A 17,679-nucleotide genomic window follows, 5' to 3' on the forward strand; every position below is an offset into this window, starting at 1 on the left:
GGCATAGCACTCCTTGCAAACACGTACTTTGGAGGAGTTCCCATACATTTTTTTATTGTCCTCTAGAGCTATGGTGGCAAGCTGTGTGAAATCTATCCAGAAAAATGGAAAAAATCAAAACTAAAGGGAAAAAAACAACCAAACCCGACTAAAGATGTCAAAGCCTTTCTTGTGCAGACCCAAAACAAGGTCTGAAATCAAAAGGATATGTGTTGACTCTGTAAGAGTCGTGGGGGAGGGAGTTCTAGACTTTTTTCAGTGCCCCTAGAGGATTGGCCGATATATTCTATACAGTTCTGGGACCAGAAAGATGCTCTCAGACTGGAAACAATCCAAAGATGAAAAACAAAAGCAACAGCAAAAAATATCTGAGTGGCAGCAGGGACTAATTTTGAAGAAAGCTTAAACAGCCTTGTGTCAGCAACAGGTCAAGGTGACCAAGGCCCTCGACAGTACTCCATGGATATGTAAAAAATATAAATGGCAGCAGGCAGATGAAGTGTTTGTCAGCATGCATTGCCATGGTTTGTTTTTGTGTTCAAAACCTCTTTGTTCTAAGCACACTTCTCTTTTCAGAGCTTGAGCCTTAGCTTGGCAACCCAAGCAGCAGGGATGCCTTGTGTTTCCTTAGGACTTTTCATCAGATAATCCCCAAATGCTTTAAAAGGGTGAATTAAAGGAGCTTCACATTTAGAAAAAAAAGAAAAGGATTCATTTCCTTCTTCCAAAATGCAGTCCACTCTGGTGTAAATTAAAAGAGGACCTGGATTCTCCAGTGGGTGAGATCCTTCTCCCTTTACATTGCTGCAGAGTCAGAAACGATTCGTTACCCAGCCTGAGTTCCTGTGTGGGGACACGGGGAGCAAAGGAAAGAACGGCTCCCCAGTCATGGAGAGTGTGCTGCAGCAAGCAGCACCAGCAATAGAAACGTATCAAATTAAAACATAGGAGAGGAATAAAAGAGAGAATTGCAATTTCCTTGAAAGGTATTAGGCTTGATCATTGGAACTGCTGCCTCCATTCTTAATAGCAGTGAGGATGTACAGACATTTGTGTGATTTCTCTGCTGAGCAGCACCTCTGCTTACTCAGTCCTGATTTGAGGTTGCTAGAGCAACAACAAAACCACTTCCTATAGAATGTGGATGTGCTCTGCAGGCCTCCCAGGCCTGCATGGTTAGCAGAAGTTAGGGAACTTCACAGAGGAAATACAATGCAAAGTACTAAGAGATGTGGAAACCTTAAATAGGGATGTAACTTCAACCACTATTTAGTCAATGCAAAGGGAAAATAGGAGCGTGATGGCCTTAGAACCTCTTTGAGGCAGCGTTTAAGTCTGTTAATAATCAAGATGAGATTGCTTTATAAAAAAAAATAATTTGGATTTTTCGAACAACTCCCTTAAAATACTATTTTTGTGCACACTTACATGTGACATCCATGTGACATCCATGTGACATTGTTTCAAGTCTTACACTTGTAATTAACATTCGTTTAGCTTTCATTACTGACAAAATTTCAAATGCCAGAGGATGTACAAAACCTGCTGGGTGATTTGCAAAATCTTCCAGTGTTGGAAAAAATTTTAATGATGAAATGTTTCATTAATTGCTTCTATTTTATCTGATTCCTGGCTGTTGCCACAGGAATCTTGAGGGCTTCACAACAAGGAAGATCTACATTCCTAAATTATAATTTCTGGGATTATGCTAAAGCACCGTGTAAGAACAAGTATTAATTATTATTCAGACAATTCTCTGTTTCAAATATATCTAATTGAGAAAAACCAAGGAAATCACCTCTAGACTGTTTACTAATAAAATCCCCAACTATTTCTGTAGAATTTGATTTCCTACTCAAGTGGTGTGATCCTGGGAAAGAAAGCTCAAGGTCTGCCTAACCTGGCAATTTTTCTCCAATATGCTTTCTACTGAATTGGGAATTGTTTGAGTAGTATTCCTGCTAAAAGTATTCCCAATGCTTTTGATGTTGAGCTTTTCCTTCTTGGTTGTTGTGTGTCCTTGGCCGTAGCAATAACGCAGCAACTTCTCCTCATTTCCCTCATGTTCTCAGAACAATTGAGATTTTTGGTCCATGCCCAGAGAATCATAAAACCATGGGCCATAAGTTAAGGGGAGTGTTTCTACAGGCACTGGTGATGAAATTACGCCTGGAATATTGCAATTACTTAAAATATCACCTTGCTGGAAAGTATTGGCAGACTGAAAGGACGAGAAAACATCGGAGAGCTTGAGAGCCTCACACATGACAAAAGATTAGAAGAACAGCTTTTGAGCCAAAAGACAAGTGGTGATTTTGACACGAGCACAAACATAAAGATCAGTGTGGATGTTAATACAGAAACATGTGAAAGATCTCATTTACTTTATAGCTGAATCAAGGGGTGTAGTTCCTATACATTTATTTCCTGATCTAGATACAACATGGCTAAAAAATGTGTTGTGGGCTACAGCCAGCTCAGAGTCTCACACAACCAGTGGACTAAACAACGTGCCTTGGCCACAGCACCTCCTTGGAGAGCACTCCAGAGCAGGGGCAACCAGTGGTTGGCAACTACATCTGGTAACCATGTCCCCAGGCCACCAACACACACAGGCAGTGTTGGGCTCATATATGACATTGTTGCAGAGAAAATGCCCTTTGACTATTAGACAAAAAATTCCAGTACTGTGACTGGCTGGGAGGCAGGTACCCACAACAGACTCACTGCCAACAACTGGGGGACGCCTAAATCTAGATTGGGCAAAATATTAGAGACTATGCAGGGTCTGCAGCAGCCCAGCACAGGCAGGGAGACAGCTGACTCGTGGGATGCTGGAAGTCTGCAGAGATCTCAATGGGTCTTGGCCTTCTCTTCCATCTCTGATTGCTGTCCTGCCAGCCTTGGAGTACTTTACTGTTTATTACCCAGAGGGGACAGATGAATTCCTTCTACAGCAACAATATTTTTTTGTGATGCCAATGCCATGACCTTTATTCATGAAAAACAAAGTACAAATGGGGAAAGCAGGGTGGAGCTCTCTCAGAAATGTGATGTAAACAGCTACAGAGATGTGGCTGTGCTCCTCCAAAGCCATTTCCCACCAGGTAAGGATTAGAGCAACAGGCATTGCAAACACAGCAGAGATCCTATCTGATATTTTGTTAAGCTAATTGCCTATACCTAACAGCAAGGTTTAATAAAAATTACCAAACTGAACTTTTGGTCAGATTAGACAACATCAACAACAACAGCTTCCAAAGGATATATGAAAACAAATTCCCATTTCAGGTACTTGCTGACATTTTTAAAAAGCCAGCCTCTTTTCTAGCATTCATGAAAGTAACATGAACAATTCAGTAGGAGAAGAGCTCCCATTTTGTTGTGGAAACAGTCTCCGCAGTACCCTTGAAAAGTCAACCCGAGGCAAGTTTGAAATAATTCATGCTTTTGCTCTTACAAAAATATCTTCATGTTTAGAGCAAACAGCTGTTTTGCTGGTGGAGAACAGCAGAAACATGACCTATATTTAAACCTGTATCTTACTGGGAGAACTGGGAGTTTAGTCTCCCAGTAGGGAAGTGAAATTCAGTCAGTGACACATGCAAAGAGCTCTGGGGTAGCATGAATTCAGCTTAAGGAGAAACCTGAGTTGAAGCCAGGTGAGTGGGCATGTGGCAATGTCCTCTGCTCTGGCTGGAGATGGTGTCCTGAGCTCCAGCACGCCAGTGGATGTGCCTGATAGATGCCATACCCTTTTCCACATGGTTTCACAGGACCTCAGGAGGCACTGGATGGAAAAGCTCCCAGGGATCCACCACACCCTCCCCTGTGTGCCTCTGCTCCATGATTTATTCAGCTCTGTCATCACGCAGTCCCAGGCCCTGCTGCTCTGGATGATGCCTGGTCACTGCCACAGCCCAGCCTGGCCATGCAGCTCGTCCATGACACCAGCGGCCTCCAGCAGCACTTGCTATGGGGCAACAGAGGTCAAGGGTGTCTTCGTGAGTGTCAAGGGCATCCCAAATCCACTTCGGCTGCTCCACAGTTTGCTGGGATGTGCTTCCCAAGGAAATGTGGGAGTCTGGAAGCAAGTTTCCACACTTCTCTCTGTGAACTTCATGAGCCCATCAGGCAAACTTGCAGGAGTAAAAGGAGAAAACCTGAGGACTTTGGCTGATACAGAGAGTAAGAGACAATTGCTCAGTCAGGCAGCCTGTGACCAACTGTTCACATAATATTAACCATTTGTGGCACATTTAATAATCAGTAAGTGATAATATTGGGCTTTGATACAAATCAGAGCTGACTAGCATTGGCCAAAGAGATTTAGAGGCCCAAGTCTGGATATTTTGTGCTTCGTGCTGAGCCTGTTCCACCCTCTCCCTTTTCTCCACCTTCTCATGTACAGACAACAGAGCAGGATTGCTCTGGCTGGGAGAGACAGGCAGAAATCACTCTCTGCAAGGATGCACTGCTGGCTTGGTGGTGTTGCTGCACCCAGATAAACTTTCCAAAATCAGTCTTTGCCCAGGTTGGGAGATAAGCGTCAGGTATCCCAAAAGAGAACTGCAGGGATGCCGCAGGGAATATTGCTGAATTTATTTTAGGCCACGGAGATTGCGGCTGAAAGATCACTTGGGAGCGTGCCAAAGGTCCAGAAAAGGTAACTGCTTGGGGAGGCTCAAGGTCACCCACACCCGGGAGCCGCTGGCGTCCCCTCAGTGACCCTGCTGCCTCACGGAGCGACACGCTGCCAGCGGAGGTGGAAGCCCAGGCATCTCCTCGGAGCATGCCAGGCAATGCCTCAAGTGTTTGCGCCCCGGCTGTGCCAGGGGCCGTGCCGGGCCGTGCTGGGCTGTGCCAGGGCTGGGCCGTGCCGGGCCGGGCCGGGCCGTGCCGGGCCGTGCTGGGCTGTGCCAGGGCTGGGCCGTGCCGGGCCGTGCTGGGCCGTGCCGGGCCGTGCTAGGCTGGGCCGTGCCGGGCCGTGCCGTGCCGTGCCGGGCCGTGCTGGGCTGTGCCAGGGCTGGGCCGTGCCGGGCCGTGCCGGGCCGTGCTGGGCCGTGCCGGGCCGGGCCGTGCTGGGCTGTGCCAGGGCTGGGCCGTGCTGGGCCGGGCCGTGCCGGGCCGTGCTGGGCTGTGCCAGGGCTGGGCCGTGCCGGCCGTGCTGGGCTGGGCCGTGCCGGGCCGGGCCGGGCCGTGCCGGGCCGTGCTGGGCTGTGCCAGGGCTGGGCCGTGCCGGGCCGTGCTGGGCTGGGCCGTGCCGTGCCGGGCCGTGCTGGGCTGGGCCGTGCCGGGCCGGGCCGTGCCGGGCCGTGCTGGGCTGGGCCGTGCCGGCCGGGCCGGGCCGGGCCGCCCTCCGCGGGCAGCGCGGCGGATGCGCTCCGTCACCCGGCCGGGCACCCGCGGCGCTGCCGCGCCAGCTCTGCCGCCCTGCCGCCACATGCAAGCGATTTGTTCTGCATTTGGGCTGGCAGTCTGGAAAACCGAAGCGCTGTGTTTTTAAGTTTATATTATGTGCTTGCTTTCCAGTTCTGTTAATTAAAATCATGCAACTGGATGAGCAGTTGCTGGATAGCTTGCAGGTTCATTTTATAGTTCTTCTTTTTTCTAGACATTTAGGCATTTGAAGCCCTTTCTCTGCTTGCAGTGCATAAATTCACCTTGCTAGAAATTCTATCTGTCTGAACTCGTACAAGCGTGCATTTGGGAATCGTTTTGTTTCCTACGGTATTCTCTCCCACTGTTTGCCTATATCTACCAATGTAATTTGTCAGAATAAACGAAGTAATTGAAAATTATACACTCCTCATAACTGTTTCACCATCACTTTGAGATGGAAGGGAGGCGAGGGACCCATAAGCAAATAGAAAGAAATATGAGAATGTAAGAATTCACTCAAGTGATCACTCTTCTTCTTCTTTGGTGAGTTTAATCTGTCAGCTTTTCTGGATCTGTTCTGTAAGTCATGAAGGCTCAACTGCCTCAGCAAGCTCACCACCATACATTTTTGGACTATTTTCCACTGTGATGTCCACTGTCACCCGGGATATGGTTAGGTCAAGCCTGCCCAGCTTGATAATCAGCTCCCAATGGAAATGGAAGTGGTACTGCAGGACAGCCTCAGACTCTGCTGACCTTTTATTGCTTTCAAAATGGGTCTGCCACAACTTCTTCCCTGTCTCCCAGCTTGCATCTCCTGTGGCTTCCCAGATTCCATATCCCATTTGCTGCACCCATGTAACCGTCTTGACTTGGCAGGACCAGTTGTGCTCGTGCAGCCCAGGAAATCTCTGCAGGCCGTGCAGCAGCAGAATATTTAGCTGCAGTATGGCAGGTGTGTTATCAGCAGGGAAAGAGGCATATTCACCATTTGCACCATCTCCAAGCACACCTTGTGCTACTGGAGTAGTGCTGACAGAGGACTTGGTCCAGTGAGGGAATATCACTGAAACTGCCCAGATGAGAAGCTTTGCTTTCAGGACTGAAAATGTTGAGTGTGGACGTGTGCAAGGATGGGCCAACATCAGCAGTGTTTACTTTGGTCCACAGACAAAGCTTGGAGTCGCTCAGCAAAGCACACACGAGCTTCTCCATGCATGAGTGAACATCACCTGAGCTCAGCAGAGCCTTTCTATGAAAATCCCAACTGCTCTGCATTGTGTCAAACAGTGAATCCAGAATTAGATCCAACAAGAAGTCTTTTTTTTTTTTTTCCCCAGCAAGTACATTCAGCGACTTGGCCTTTTCAGGGCTTATATCATGGTTATTAATGTCATTTGCCTGCTTTTGGAAAATTGAACTCATGTGATAGAGGAACTTTATGTGTCAAATTCTGATGCAGAAATTCTGGTATGAGTGCTTCTGTAAAATAAAGAAGTGAAAAAATGGAGGTTCTATGGTAGGAAATTATTTCCTTGGGTGGCTTTTAAAATAAATTTTATATGATTGAGCCAGCAAAGAACAAAGCCAACATAAAAAAAAATCCATTACCTGTTGATCTTTTCCTGGTTTTGGCAAATTTAGGCAGGCATGGCAAGATTTTATAAGAACTGTTATGTAATAGTTAGTTCAGGCCAAAAAAAAAATTTAAAATGATAAGTTACCATATATCTAGTACTAGGTAATCAGATTAAAAAGAAAAAAACAAAAAAACCAACAACTGGGAAGTGCAATAACTGGATTTGCTAATGGCACATAAAATAAAAAGATGAGCACATATTTGGATTTTTGCACAGTGCAAGTGCCACAGAATTTTCTCCAGGGAACAACCCTCTATTGGCAAAGTGTGGTCAAAAGCAACAAACAAATATTTTTCGTCTTTAATTATTGTGATTCTGTTTAAAAGTTAGGAGACATCAATTTTAGCATGTGGAATGCAATTGTGAAAGAAAATGGGTTTCCTGAATTTTCAGTGATTGACTAAAATCCACACGCATACTGGTTATTGTAATTTAAGGAAAAAGGATTTTGTTTCTTTATCCTGTTACATAACACTGGATCTATTCTCCCTTGAACACACAAGTATGTTTATCATTAATCTTAAAGGGAAACAGTTGTCCTTCAAAATCCTTTCTGCATTTCTGAATTTTTATCTTTTTTTTTTAAGTTAGATCCCAAATGACTGGATATGAATTGAAGATGAAAGCACATTGTTTATTTTTTTAATTAGATTACTTTAATCTCATTTATGCATAGTTCTTCTACTGTTCTTCCCAACAGCAATAGTGAAGAAAAAATTGCTTTAGAGTGACATCCAAAATGCAAAACATACGGTTCATACAGCATCCAGCAGAAGACAGAGTACCTGTTATTGCTTTTTTAGTTCATTTTTATGAAACTGGCTGGCTTTCATTCAGAGACATTCTTTAATAATACTTATATTTTTCATTCTATAGTGCATTCCTTCCAAGGATTTTAAATTGCTCAGGAGGTCTTGAAAATCCTAGTGAAAACCTTTGGATATATGAGAGGCTTTTATTTCCAGGTAGCTGATTGTCAATTAACTTAAGACACTCACTTTTTTCAAAAGCCAGTGTGACCACTTTGGTTCCAGGCTGTTTGGTTCTTCTGTGTGTGTGCCCCTCACTTTAGGAATCAGTCTCTGTAAAGCAACAGACACTTCCAAACTCAACCGGTGTTCAGAAAGGACCAGCTCCAGCCTCTCAGCCTTGATAAGTGCCTCAAGTTAATAGGACCAGTACAGGCAATCCCATAATGGCTAGGCAGTCTCAAATATAAGCAAAATAGGCCACCCAGAGCATTAAAGCAAGAGAATTTAATGCCAATTGGCCACTTTTCAAGAAAGACCTGTGGGTTTTCATTGCTTTTCTGTTTGACTTGTAAACTGGGTGCAGGGCTTTATCACTGGCAGGTTCACATGATGGGGAGTGTACCAAAAACACAGGTCAGGTTTTGATTTCTGTTTGATATCTTATTTATATATGATTTATACAGATAAAGTAAGAAAAAGTAACTGTCCAGGCCATAATTTCATCTAAAATAAACACAGACTAAAACTACAGCAACTTAGTGGATTGTGTGGATTAGTGAGATATCCTGGTATGTAACAGCAATAGCAACAATTTATTCCCCAATTTAGTAATGCTTAAAATTTGCAATCCAGAGTCACTCTGTGATATGCAAATCCCTTACAAAATCTGCTTCCCTTTTTCAGGCTCAGGATCCTCTGCTATACAGGGGAACCCCAAAGACTGACCCCATACAACTCTGTATAGGATATTCATGTCTAAAAAATCATTAATGCAGTGGACTTATTCAGACCATTTTTTTGCCATTCGTGCTCACACAATCCTTTGCAGACAGTGCTGTCCATTTCTCTCCTACATTTCTGCTGGACTTCATGCCAGGATCAACTTTGTTTTTTTTAAATTTTAATGTTTATATGTAAAATCTTCCCAATCCCTGCAAAATCTCCTCTTTGTCCATGCCCTGTCTTGGTCCTGAGTCCATGAAACATCATGTTCCTCTACCAGCCAGACAATGAAAACAAGGTTTCTCCTGAAAAATGAAGAAATATTAAATCTGTTTCCATTTAAAAATTATTGAGAATTTGCTGATGAGCATGCTTTAGGTCCTGTTGTAATATTCCTCCCTCCACCTCACCTTATGGAAACCTGATTTAGCTCTGCCATACCCTTGTGTTAATACTCCTTCATCTGAAATCTGGCACTCACATCCCTGCCCCTCAAGACCTCTTTACCCAGGTGCAAATACAGTGAATCTCTCCTGACTTTCGTGCCATCTCAGTACATTTCCACGCATTGTAGCCAAGCTGGGGATTTGGCCCAGTGTCTTTTTTAAACCCTGTGACCCAGACGTGGAGATTAAAAAAGAGTTATGTTATCGGATTAAACAGATACAAGAGGCACTCGCTGTATCAGCATCCGACACCTTAAAACTCCAGCAAGCAGATCAGCATGGTAATGGCAAAAATAGTCTCTGAGGAAGAGGGGAAACTCAAAGGAAGGTGATGGCAAACCCATGCCTTGGGCTGGGGTGCAAAAACCTGCCACTCTGGTTGCCAAAGCAGCCACAGGGATATGGTGTTCTGCTTGCTATAGCACCTTAATACAGGATACACTTGAGGTATAAAAGTCATTCAAACTCCACCTACCTGTAACCAGAGCGATTTTGGCCTTAGTTAGGTTTGGGTTAATGTCTTCACAGTGGGGTTTTTAAGGGGTTAGGTTTGATTGCGCTATGAGCGGCATCAGCGCACACTGAAATCAATAAAGCTGCAGAAGCAAAAATTTTAAGAGATTAAAAACAGACCTACATGAAAAGGATAGTAATTTCAGGCACCATTTGTATGCTTAATATTATACACATGCTTTGTAATTTGGGCTCTAACTTGTGATTTCGGTTACATAAGAGAGTGGAGAAGCCAAAGGCATTAATGCTGCCATATGCCACTCCAAATGAAGGCAGAGTTCCCCCAAATATTCATCAGGCATATTCTCAGAAGTTGTGCTGTCTCATAATGAAATAGCAAACAGCAATGTGCATATTTGTGACACAAAAGGATGAATTATTATTATTATTATTATTATACTTAGTTCCAGGTACTGTTTACGTGTCTGACTTCAAAACAGCTTTGGCTGTTGGTCTTTTACCCCAAACATTTTTTTTTTTAAACACAGAAAGCAACCACGTGCTTTGTGTGGCTGACTTTTAATGAGTGAGGAGCAACAGAACAAGAGAGAGCCAGAGACAAAATACAGGCTTTGATTCCTCTAGAGAACTTGAGCAAAATATTCCACTGCTGTCAGTGGTACAGCTGTGCTGGCAGGATCCTTCACACAGACAAGGCTCCAACCGCTACTTACATTTCACTGATGTGACTGCTGATTCCTAATCTGCATCGAGGCATCCTCACTGCAACCAAACAAGTGGCTGAGCCGGTGAGAAACCTTTTGCTTCATTCCCTTGTGCAGCCAGAGCTGCCTGTGCTTGTGGTCCCTCGCAGAGCTTCACAAAATGTGAGCTGCCCTCAAAGGATACTGCCTTCAACTACGAAGTTGCAGTACACAAGAAACCTGAATCAGAAGACATAGGTGGCAGCATGGACTACATCGCTATGAGTTTAAACGAGGCTGTTCAGTGGAGATATGTCATCAATTAGCTGCGTATGTCCTATATCTCTGTCTGGTTTTCTGCTAAAAGCCTACTCACGTTGCAAATCAGCTCAGATACTGAAAATCACAGAATGCACTGGAGTAAGGGAAAATTAGATGTGTGACTGTGACACAGTGTTTTTGGCATCCTGTATTGCCATCAAAAAGTGTGCAAAATGGTGCAGCTTTTGCAAGAACCAGCTAAGGAAATCAGCCTTTTCTAGAGACCTCTCTGGAGGCTGCTGTGATGGAATTTGATCCCCCAGCAGCCTATGCACAGGCGATGGGCGCTGGAGGTGGTCTCCCAGTAACTGCTGTCCCAGTTTGTGGTGTAGAAAGGTAGCATCTTGTATCCGGGAAAACCTAGACAGCAGAACTGTGGGTACTATTCACTCTCCTTTGGTCCATCCCTGCTGTTCCCAGTGCAAGGTTAGCACCGCGGGACTTCTGCGAAACACAGATGGCCCAAAATCTCCTTTTCACCACGACTGTACTCCAACAATGCAAATGGTATTTTGCAGTACAGAGGATCTTACTAAGTCTTCAGCAGGGGTTATATGAAAATTCCTCGCGACTCTGTCTGCTGCTGTATCCTTTCATTAAGAGCACCAGAGGGGATGCAGGTAGGAGAGCAAGGACATGTTTGAGTCATATACGCGTTCGCCTGCAGGGGAGAAGGACCGGCTTTCGGTTCTGTGAAACCCGACACAAAACAAAACGTTGCCCTGCACATTTTCCCCGCCGATCGCCCCGGCCGTACTTTGTTCTCCAGCTGCGACCGGGACTTTCCGGTGCCGGGGATCGCGCTTTAGGGAGGCGGCAGGGCAGAGCAGGGAGATCCCAGCCTCCCAGGCACCTGCCAGGCCAGGCTCCCGTGTTGCCTCCCCCAGCAGCAGACGGCTGCAGGACCAAACCTGTCCCCAAAGCCTGGCAGAGCAGCACCGGGTCCAGAGTTCCCCCGGGGGTGGCCAGGGGGAAAAGTGGCCGCGGAGGAGCAGAACCAGGGCCTGGGCATCGCCGGTGACAGCGCCGTGGGATGCTTTGTCTGTGAGAAGGGCACTCTTTGTGTAAAGACAAAAAATAACGATCAAAAACATGTACGAAAATGAAAAATACCGAGAACAGATCAGCGGCCGGGAGCCCTCGCTCCGCTCCCTGCCCGCCGCGGCAGCCGCGGGACGCGGGCCGGGTCCCGCGGGCCGGCTCGGGACGGCCCCGCTGCCGCTCCCGCTGCCCGCGGCAGCCGCGGGGGGAGGGCGGGCGGCCCGGGGCGGCACCCCGAGCCGGCGGCCGCGGCCCGGCGAACGCTGCCCCGCACCCGCCCGCCCCTCCCCGCCGGCCCGCGGCCGCCTGCCAGCCCGGGCTCCGCCGCCGTGTCTGCGGCATGGCCCCTCCTCCCCCACACCCCTTCCTTTAGGCTCCCCCCTCCCCAGCAAAGAAGAGGCCGTGCCGGTGTTTTTCCACTCAGCAGGATGGGTGATGCTCAAAGCTCCCTCATTAGACAACAGACACGAGAGGTCAGGAAGAAAGCGCTTATAAATTACCGTTTCCTCCTGCTCGGCGCTGCTAGTCGCGCCGCACCGCTCCGCCGGACGCGCCGCACCGCCGCAGGGGCGCAGCGGCGCGCAAGCACCGCGGCCAGCGGACACAGGTACCGGCACCTCCCGGGCGGGAGGGCGGGAGGCGGCGGGGCTGCCGCCGCTGCTGCTGCCGCTGCGGTGGTGGCGGCGGCGGGGCTGGCGCGGAGCGGCGCGGATCGTCCCTCGCTGCCGCGGCGAACAAAGGGGCGGCCGCTCCGCGCCCAGCGGAGCCGAACCGAGCCGGGCCGGTGGCGGCTGCATCGTCCTCCCTTTGTCCGCCTCTACTCGCGGAACTCCCGGGCGCGCTCTCCCTTCCTCCCTTCCATTTCTTTATTAATTTATCCTTCTCCTTCCAGCCCCCTCCTCCCCAGCTCTCCCATTAACCCAGCGGTGTTTTTCCTCCCCAGAGGTTATTTTCCCCACACCCCCCCCCCACACCTTGCGTTAACTTTTTTTGGCGATAACGTTCTCAGCCATTCCCCGCTGGCGGTCCTCCAGCACATCGACGGCGCACGCTTCTCTTCCCGGCTATTTTTGCCCATTTTTTCTCTCCTTCCCACCCCTCTCCACTGTTTTTTTTTCTGTCTGCCGTGCGCTAACCTCGAGTGAAGAGACTGGTACAGGCAATGCTACATCTGATGCTAATGGGCCTACCTGGTGGGTAATACCGCTGTTGCTGCTTTCTTGTTATTTCCCTTATTTTTCTTTTTATTCCCCTCATTTTCCATTTATTTTGAGGGTTCTTGACATACTGAAATCAAAGTAGTGATGGGGCTTGGAAATAAAACACAGGGACTGCACAGGGCATGTTACTGAGCTCAGCGTGGTGTGAAGGGGTGATAATTCTGGGTTCGTCTGGGGGTAACTTGCATCCAAAATTCACCCGCTGGCTTTAAGATAATGAATGCCCATCGCTGTCTGATATTGTACCAGGCGGTATGTGGGAGGACTCACAAGGTTTCCATATAAGAACATGGGAGAATTTATTTCACCCAGGCGAAGAAATGTGCAGAGTATGTGTTATTTATGACTCTGAAGGCAAGCTGTGTTGTCCTTAGGCAGCTTCAAGAGTGGCAAAACTTGGCATTTAGAAATTGTAAAAGCTGATTTCTGCTGTTTAATAAGAGCTGTGTTTAAAGGGAAGCACGGATGAAAATAAAAAAAAAGAAAGAAGTAGTGGGAGAGGATCCAGATAAACATGAAGAAATACAACCCCACGCTGATTCCAGCACAGTTTGTGCCGAGGTGTAAAGATGGAGGTTTTTGATTAGTTCCCATGTTTTTTAACCGTATTGGGAAAGGCATTAAGAAAATGTGCCGAGAGGAGCTGGTTACGTTGATAGTACTATTTTGGTAACTGCATTTTTTATTTTATTGCTTGCATGTGAAAATGTTTTGAGTTTTGGACTAGCAAAACAGTGAGGCAGTCCTGACGGGGCACATGTCATCGGCTGTGTAATTCGGGGCTCGGATGACAGTTGCTACCGGTTTAGATTTTATGGCTTTAGGTTTGAGGGTAAATCAGCCCGTTAAAACCTGCTGCTGTGGAATTTAGATGGGAGAGGCTTTGGTGAGAACTCTGATGGTTGTTGACAGCCGGGTGCTTACCTCTGGGTCTGCGTTCAGTCGAGCTGACTGCTTTCTGGCATTGCCTACCTTTGCCACAACTGTTATGGAAAGGTTTCCCTGAAGGTTATTGGGGTTTTTTTTAAGCAAAATGTGTGAGCAGCTGAGGCAGCCAGCAGCGTGACAGTGACGGTGTCCCTCACCCTGACCAAGTCGAGTCTGAAGCACGAGTGCAGAGGGAGGATGTCTGTGTTGCCCTGGTTAAGCTAACACTGGAAACTTTATTTTTGGTACTTTCAGAGATAGTATCTTCCTGTTTCCCCTTCAACTGTCTCTTATCTGCTTTGCATGTCCTTTTTTTTTTTTTTTCTTTTCTCTTTTCTCTTTATTTGCCTTTCACCTCTGTCCCTTCCCCTTCCCACCTCTCCCACCTTGGTGCACTAAAGCAGGTCCCACTGGAGGGCGACAGACACTTTTCCCCTGCCTGGTGCTGCCCGGGGGGACCCCGACCCCGCGGCCGGGAGAGGAAAGGCCGCTTCTGGCTGTCATTTATTAACCTGCTTCTTTCACCGCGCGCTGTGAGGGTTATTTTCTGTCATACTTGGCAAAAAGCAGGAGGTCACAGGTGGCCTCCTGATATCTGTAGGCCCCGAGAAGGTGGATTTGTTCTCGGAGGTGCTGTATCCAAATCGTGCGGTGTTTGGTTTGTTTGTTTAGTAATCTTGGTCTGGAATCCGGTGGAAATTTGGAATCCTTCAAATGCTACCGACTTCTCTTTTATTTTCTTTTGCTGTAACCAGGAAAAATTTGGCGTACAACTCTTCATTGATAGTCTCAAATGTGAAGCTTTTGGGTGGGTTGCCTGGAGCTTTCATGTCAGAGGTGAAATGTTGGGGCAGTGGCAGCAGGCTTCAGTCGGTGTGAAATGCTGGCAGAAAAGAGGTGCCACATTACCCTGGAAAACTAGGAAGACACTTTAGGTTGGCTTGCTCTTGCTGCAGAGTGCTTGGGAAACCTCCCGTGCCTGAGTGGAGTTCTGTTTGTAAAGCCCCCGTGAGGATCTTGTCTTACAGCTAATCATTGCTAATATTTCAGTGAGGGTTTTTTTAATCAATACTCTTAGTGTATCTTAGTGGCTTCCAGCCAGGACCTATGGGCTGGAAGAGACTCTTGGGCACTTTCCAGGCAGCAATACTCCTAGGATTTTCATCAATGCACATCAAGGCTTAGCAGCAATCCCCTATTATTTTAATTTTGCCCCTTCTAGGTTTTCCAATGCCCCACATTTTTGCCGCCGTGGGCAGTGGGGCAACATTGCACTAATGCCCCAATGGCAGTGCTGCCAGTTCCACCAGTAAGGGGAGTGTCTGCAGCGGTGCCCTTCCTGAGGTTGTAATCATGCTGGCAAACAACTCTGAAAAGATTATGCTGATTAGTTTCTTTTAAATTTAACCATATTACAACACATAAAAATGGATGGGAAAGCCATGGTAGTTACAGCCTTTTGTAACTAATGTTTATTTGATTGGTCATATGAGTAAATTGTAGATCATTTAAGAAGTGAAGCTTTGAATAGATTACCCAGTCGGATTAGTGCCTTCGACTTCTTTTCATCACTAACTTAATTTACGTGACCAGAATGGATCAGGGTAATTTTTTTAAAAGTAATCCTGTGTCTACTCCAGTAAGGGCTCTATATACAGAACTAAAATTTATTCTAATGCCACTCTAGGGGGGCTGCTTGCAGGATTGGGTCCTTGGCCCTTAGAAGGAAAGCAGGTGGATGAAAATGCAATGATTAAATATTTGTTGAATTTCTTCCATACATGCCTATTTACTTGAATCCTCAGCCATTGTATTGCCATGGATTTCATTGATTGGTGTGAGCTGAGTATGATCCCAAGGCACGTAAACTTCAGAAAAAGCCCTTTAAATTGCTTACATAGTAGCTAATATTGACACAAGGTAATATAGTAGAAATTAATTTAAAATGCCACTCTTTACTGTCCTTTTTCCCCAAAAAACCTGCTGTTGGAAGGGCTGCTGTGTTGCCAGTCCATGACTCTGAAACCATGGCTGGTGTCCTACAGCATCTTCTGTATTTCTGTATTTCTGTCGGTCTCTTTTTTTCCAATGTGTCCAGATTTACACCAGCAAAAAGCCATTTAGTGCCAGCCCTAAACCCTGTTCCGAGAGCACCCACCGAACCCACCAGCCCGGCTGGTGGAAGGGGAGTTTGAATCAAATGGCACCAAGCCTGGGGTGGGTGGCAGCCCCATGGGTGCAGGAGGTGGCTGTTAAGGCCTGTTGGGAAGGTTCCACATTCTAGCAGTTGCTGGGTTTCCTCTTGTGGTTATCTATCGCTCAGAATTGTCACAGCCTCGACGGACGCCTTCGCTGCTGTGGCTACCCAGCCTGGGCTTGAATGCAGCCAGTGCTTGAGCACTGGCATGGAAAAACAACCCTGCTGTGCCAAAATGCAGCAGGAGGGCCCTGCTTCAGGGTGTTGGTGTAGGTCCCATGTCCATAGGTAGGAGAACAACGCATACACTGAGCCATGGGGTTTTCTCTGAGCTGGAATGTAGTTTAAAATCCTGTTATTTTTAAATTTTTTGATCCAGATCACATGGCATTTGTATTTTATTTCACTGTTGCAGTGTAATTTTCTGCTATTTAGATGGATATAGTCATATCTCCTGTGACGTTCTACATAGGATGAAACAAGAAATGATCTCTTGTTTTGGCATTGAGTCTATATTGAGTGTCCTAGTGTTCTTCAAATAAAAGTTTTTACTGATGAAATCAGAAAACGCAGTGCATTATAACATCGAAACCTGCCTGACTTATCTTGCTGGACGCATTTTTTTTCCTTTAAAATATTTTTCCTTTTTCTTTTTCTCTTTTTTTTTTTCCAAACAGGAAAAGAAAATACATTCAGCAGAGACTCTTCTTCATGTAAGTGTTATTTATGCTTGTTTATGAAATTACAAAAGGCTTTAAAAGCTCATTAAAACGTTCAAATACTTAACACTTACCATCTGTTTGTAGAAACCAAGTATAGAGCATGTAAAAATAGGCTGTAGTTCTACAGCAATAATGCTCAGCAACTGATATCTTAAATCTGTCTGTGCAGTTCTTCTGTGTGTATCACCACAGAATTTAGAAAAGGTTGCAAAGCACTTTGCAGACATTTAAACAGCATGCCCATAAAGTTGGTGTGTAAATCCTGGAGGGATAACGTTAAAATGGTTTGCCCAAGGCAGAGGAGATACATAAGTGAGAGGTGGATTTAGCACCCCAGAGTCCTTGATCCTCAAACCCTGTGACAAAAGTCAGCCTTTCTGCCTTGGATCCTACAGAATCCAAGTTCTGCCCATAGAGCCATTTGTTGTGTGCACGTGTGCAAATGTGTGCATGTGTCTGTGTGGGTAAGAGAGAGTGTGTGTACGTGTACCTGGCCTCAAATAGCCTGTAGGTATTTCAGGCCTTCTCTACAATCTATGGTGATGCCCATTAAAGTAAGAGTAGATGCCACCAACCATTGGTGTATACTGTTGCAAATGTTTTGTGAAAGCATTTGGCTCCAGCCTAGCTCTCTGTCTGGGGGAGCCTGTTAAAGTATTTTTCGTGGGACTGAGAAAGCTGCATGTCATAAAAACACAACAGGTTTTTTTCCACACCATCTAGTGACCTGGGTTTTTTTGCATATCTCAGCTTTGAAAACTGTTGAGTAGTATAGGAAGCTCTGCTCTGGTATTTCTTCCTAGTAAATAAATCTGATTAAATGTTTTAAGGGGCTGCATAGATGAAGACTCTCATTGCCTTTATGCAAAATTAGCTTAGCAAGGAAAATGACTGCATTGTTCCCAATGCAGGGCCTGCTTTGCATAACTTCC

The 17,679-nt window shown here is 46.3% G+C and overlaps 1 protein-coding gene and 1 long non-coding RNA gene across 7 annotated transcripts in view; one reads left to right on the top strand and one right to left on the bottom strand.

The window, feature by feature from the left end:
- Positions 1-7,631: 7,631 nt before the first annotated feature.
- On the bottom strand, positions 7,632-11,793 carry LOC104683310. The gene is made up of 3 exons (XR_750792.3): positions 10,350-11,793; positions 9,638-9,758; positions 7,632-9,021 (listed from the first exon to the last, which is right to left on the bottom strand). It is a non-coding gene; the product is annotated as an uncharacterized LOC104683310 (long non-coding RNA).
- Positions 11,794-12,083: 290 nt separating this feature from the next.
- Positions 12,084-17,679, top strand: part of SLC6A6 (solute carrier family 6 member 6) — a 57,926-nt gene continuing 52,330 nt past the window's right edge. For 2 of the 6 annotated variants that reach the window (XM_039559161.1, XM_039559162.1), the window contains exons 1-2: positions 12,084-12,288; positions 16,703-16,738. Coding sequence is in view for 2 of the 6 variants with exons in the window: in XM_019280273.3 (XP_019135818.1) it covers positions 12,844-12,874; positions 16,703-16,738 (67 nt within the window). In the remaining 4 variants the exon portion in view is untranslated. Of the gene's footprint in view, positions 12,289-12,578; positions 12,875-16,702; positions 16,739-17,679 lie in introns of those variants that run through there. The other 4 variants (XM_019280273.3, XM_010390112.4, XM_039559163.1 and 1 more) reach the window with 3 other exon arrangements.

This window comes from Corvus cornix, chromosome 12 (genome assembly GCF_000738735.6).
Source record: "Corvus cornix cornix isolate S_Up_H32 chromosome 12, ASM73873v5, whole genome shotgun sequence".
NCBI classification, from domain to species: Eukaryota; Metazoa; Chordata; class Aves; order Passeriformes; family Corvidae; genus Corvus; species Corvus cornix.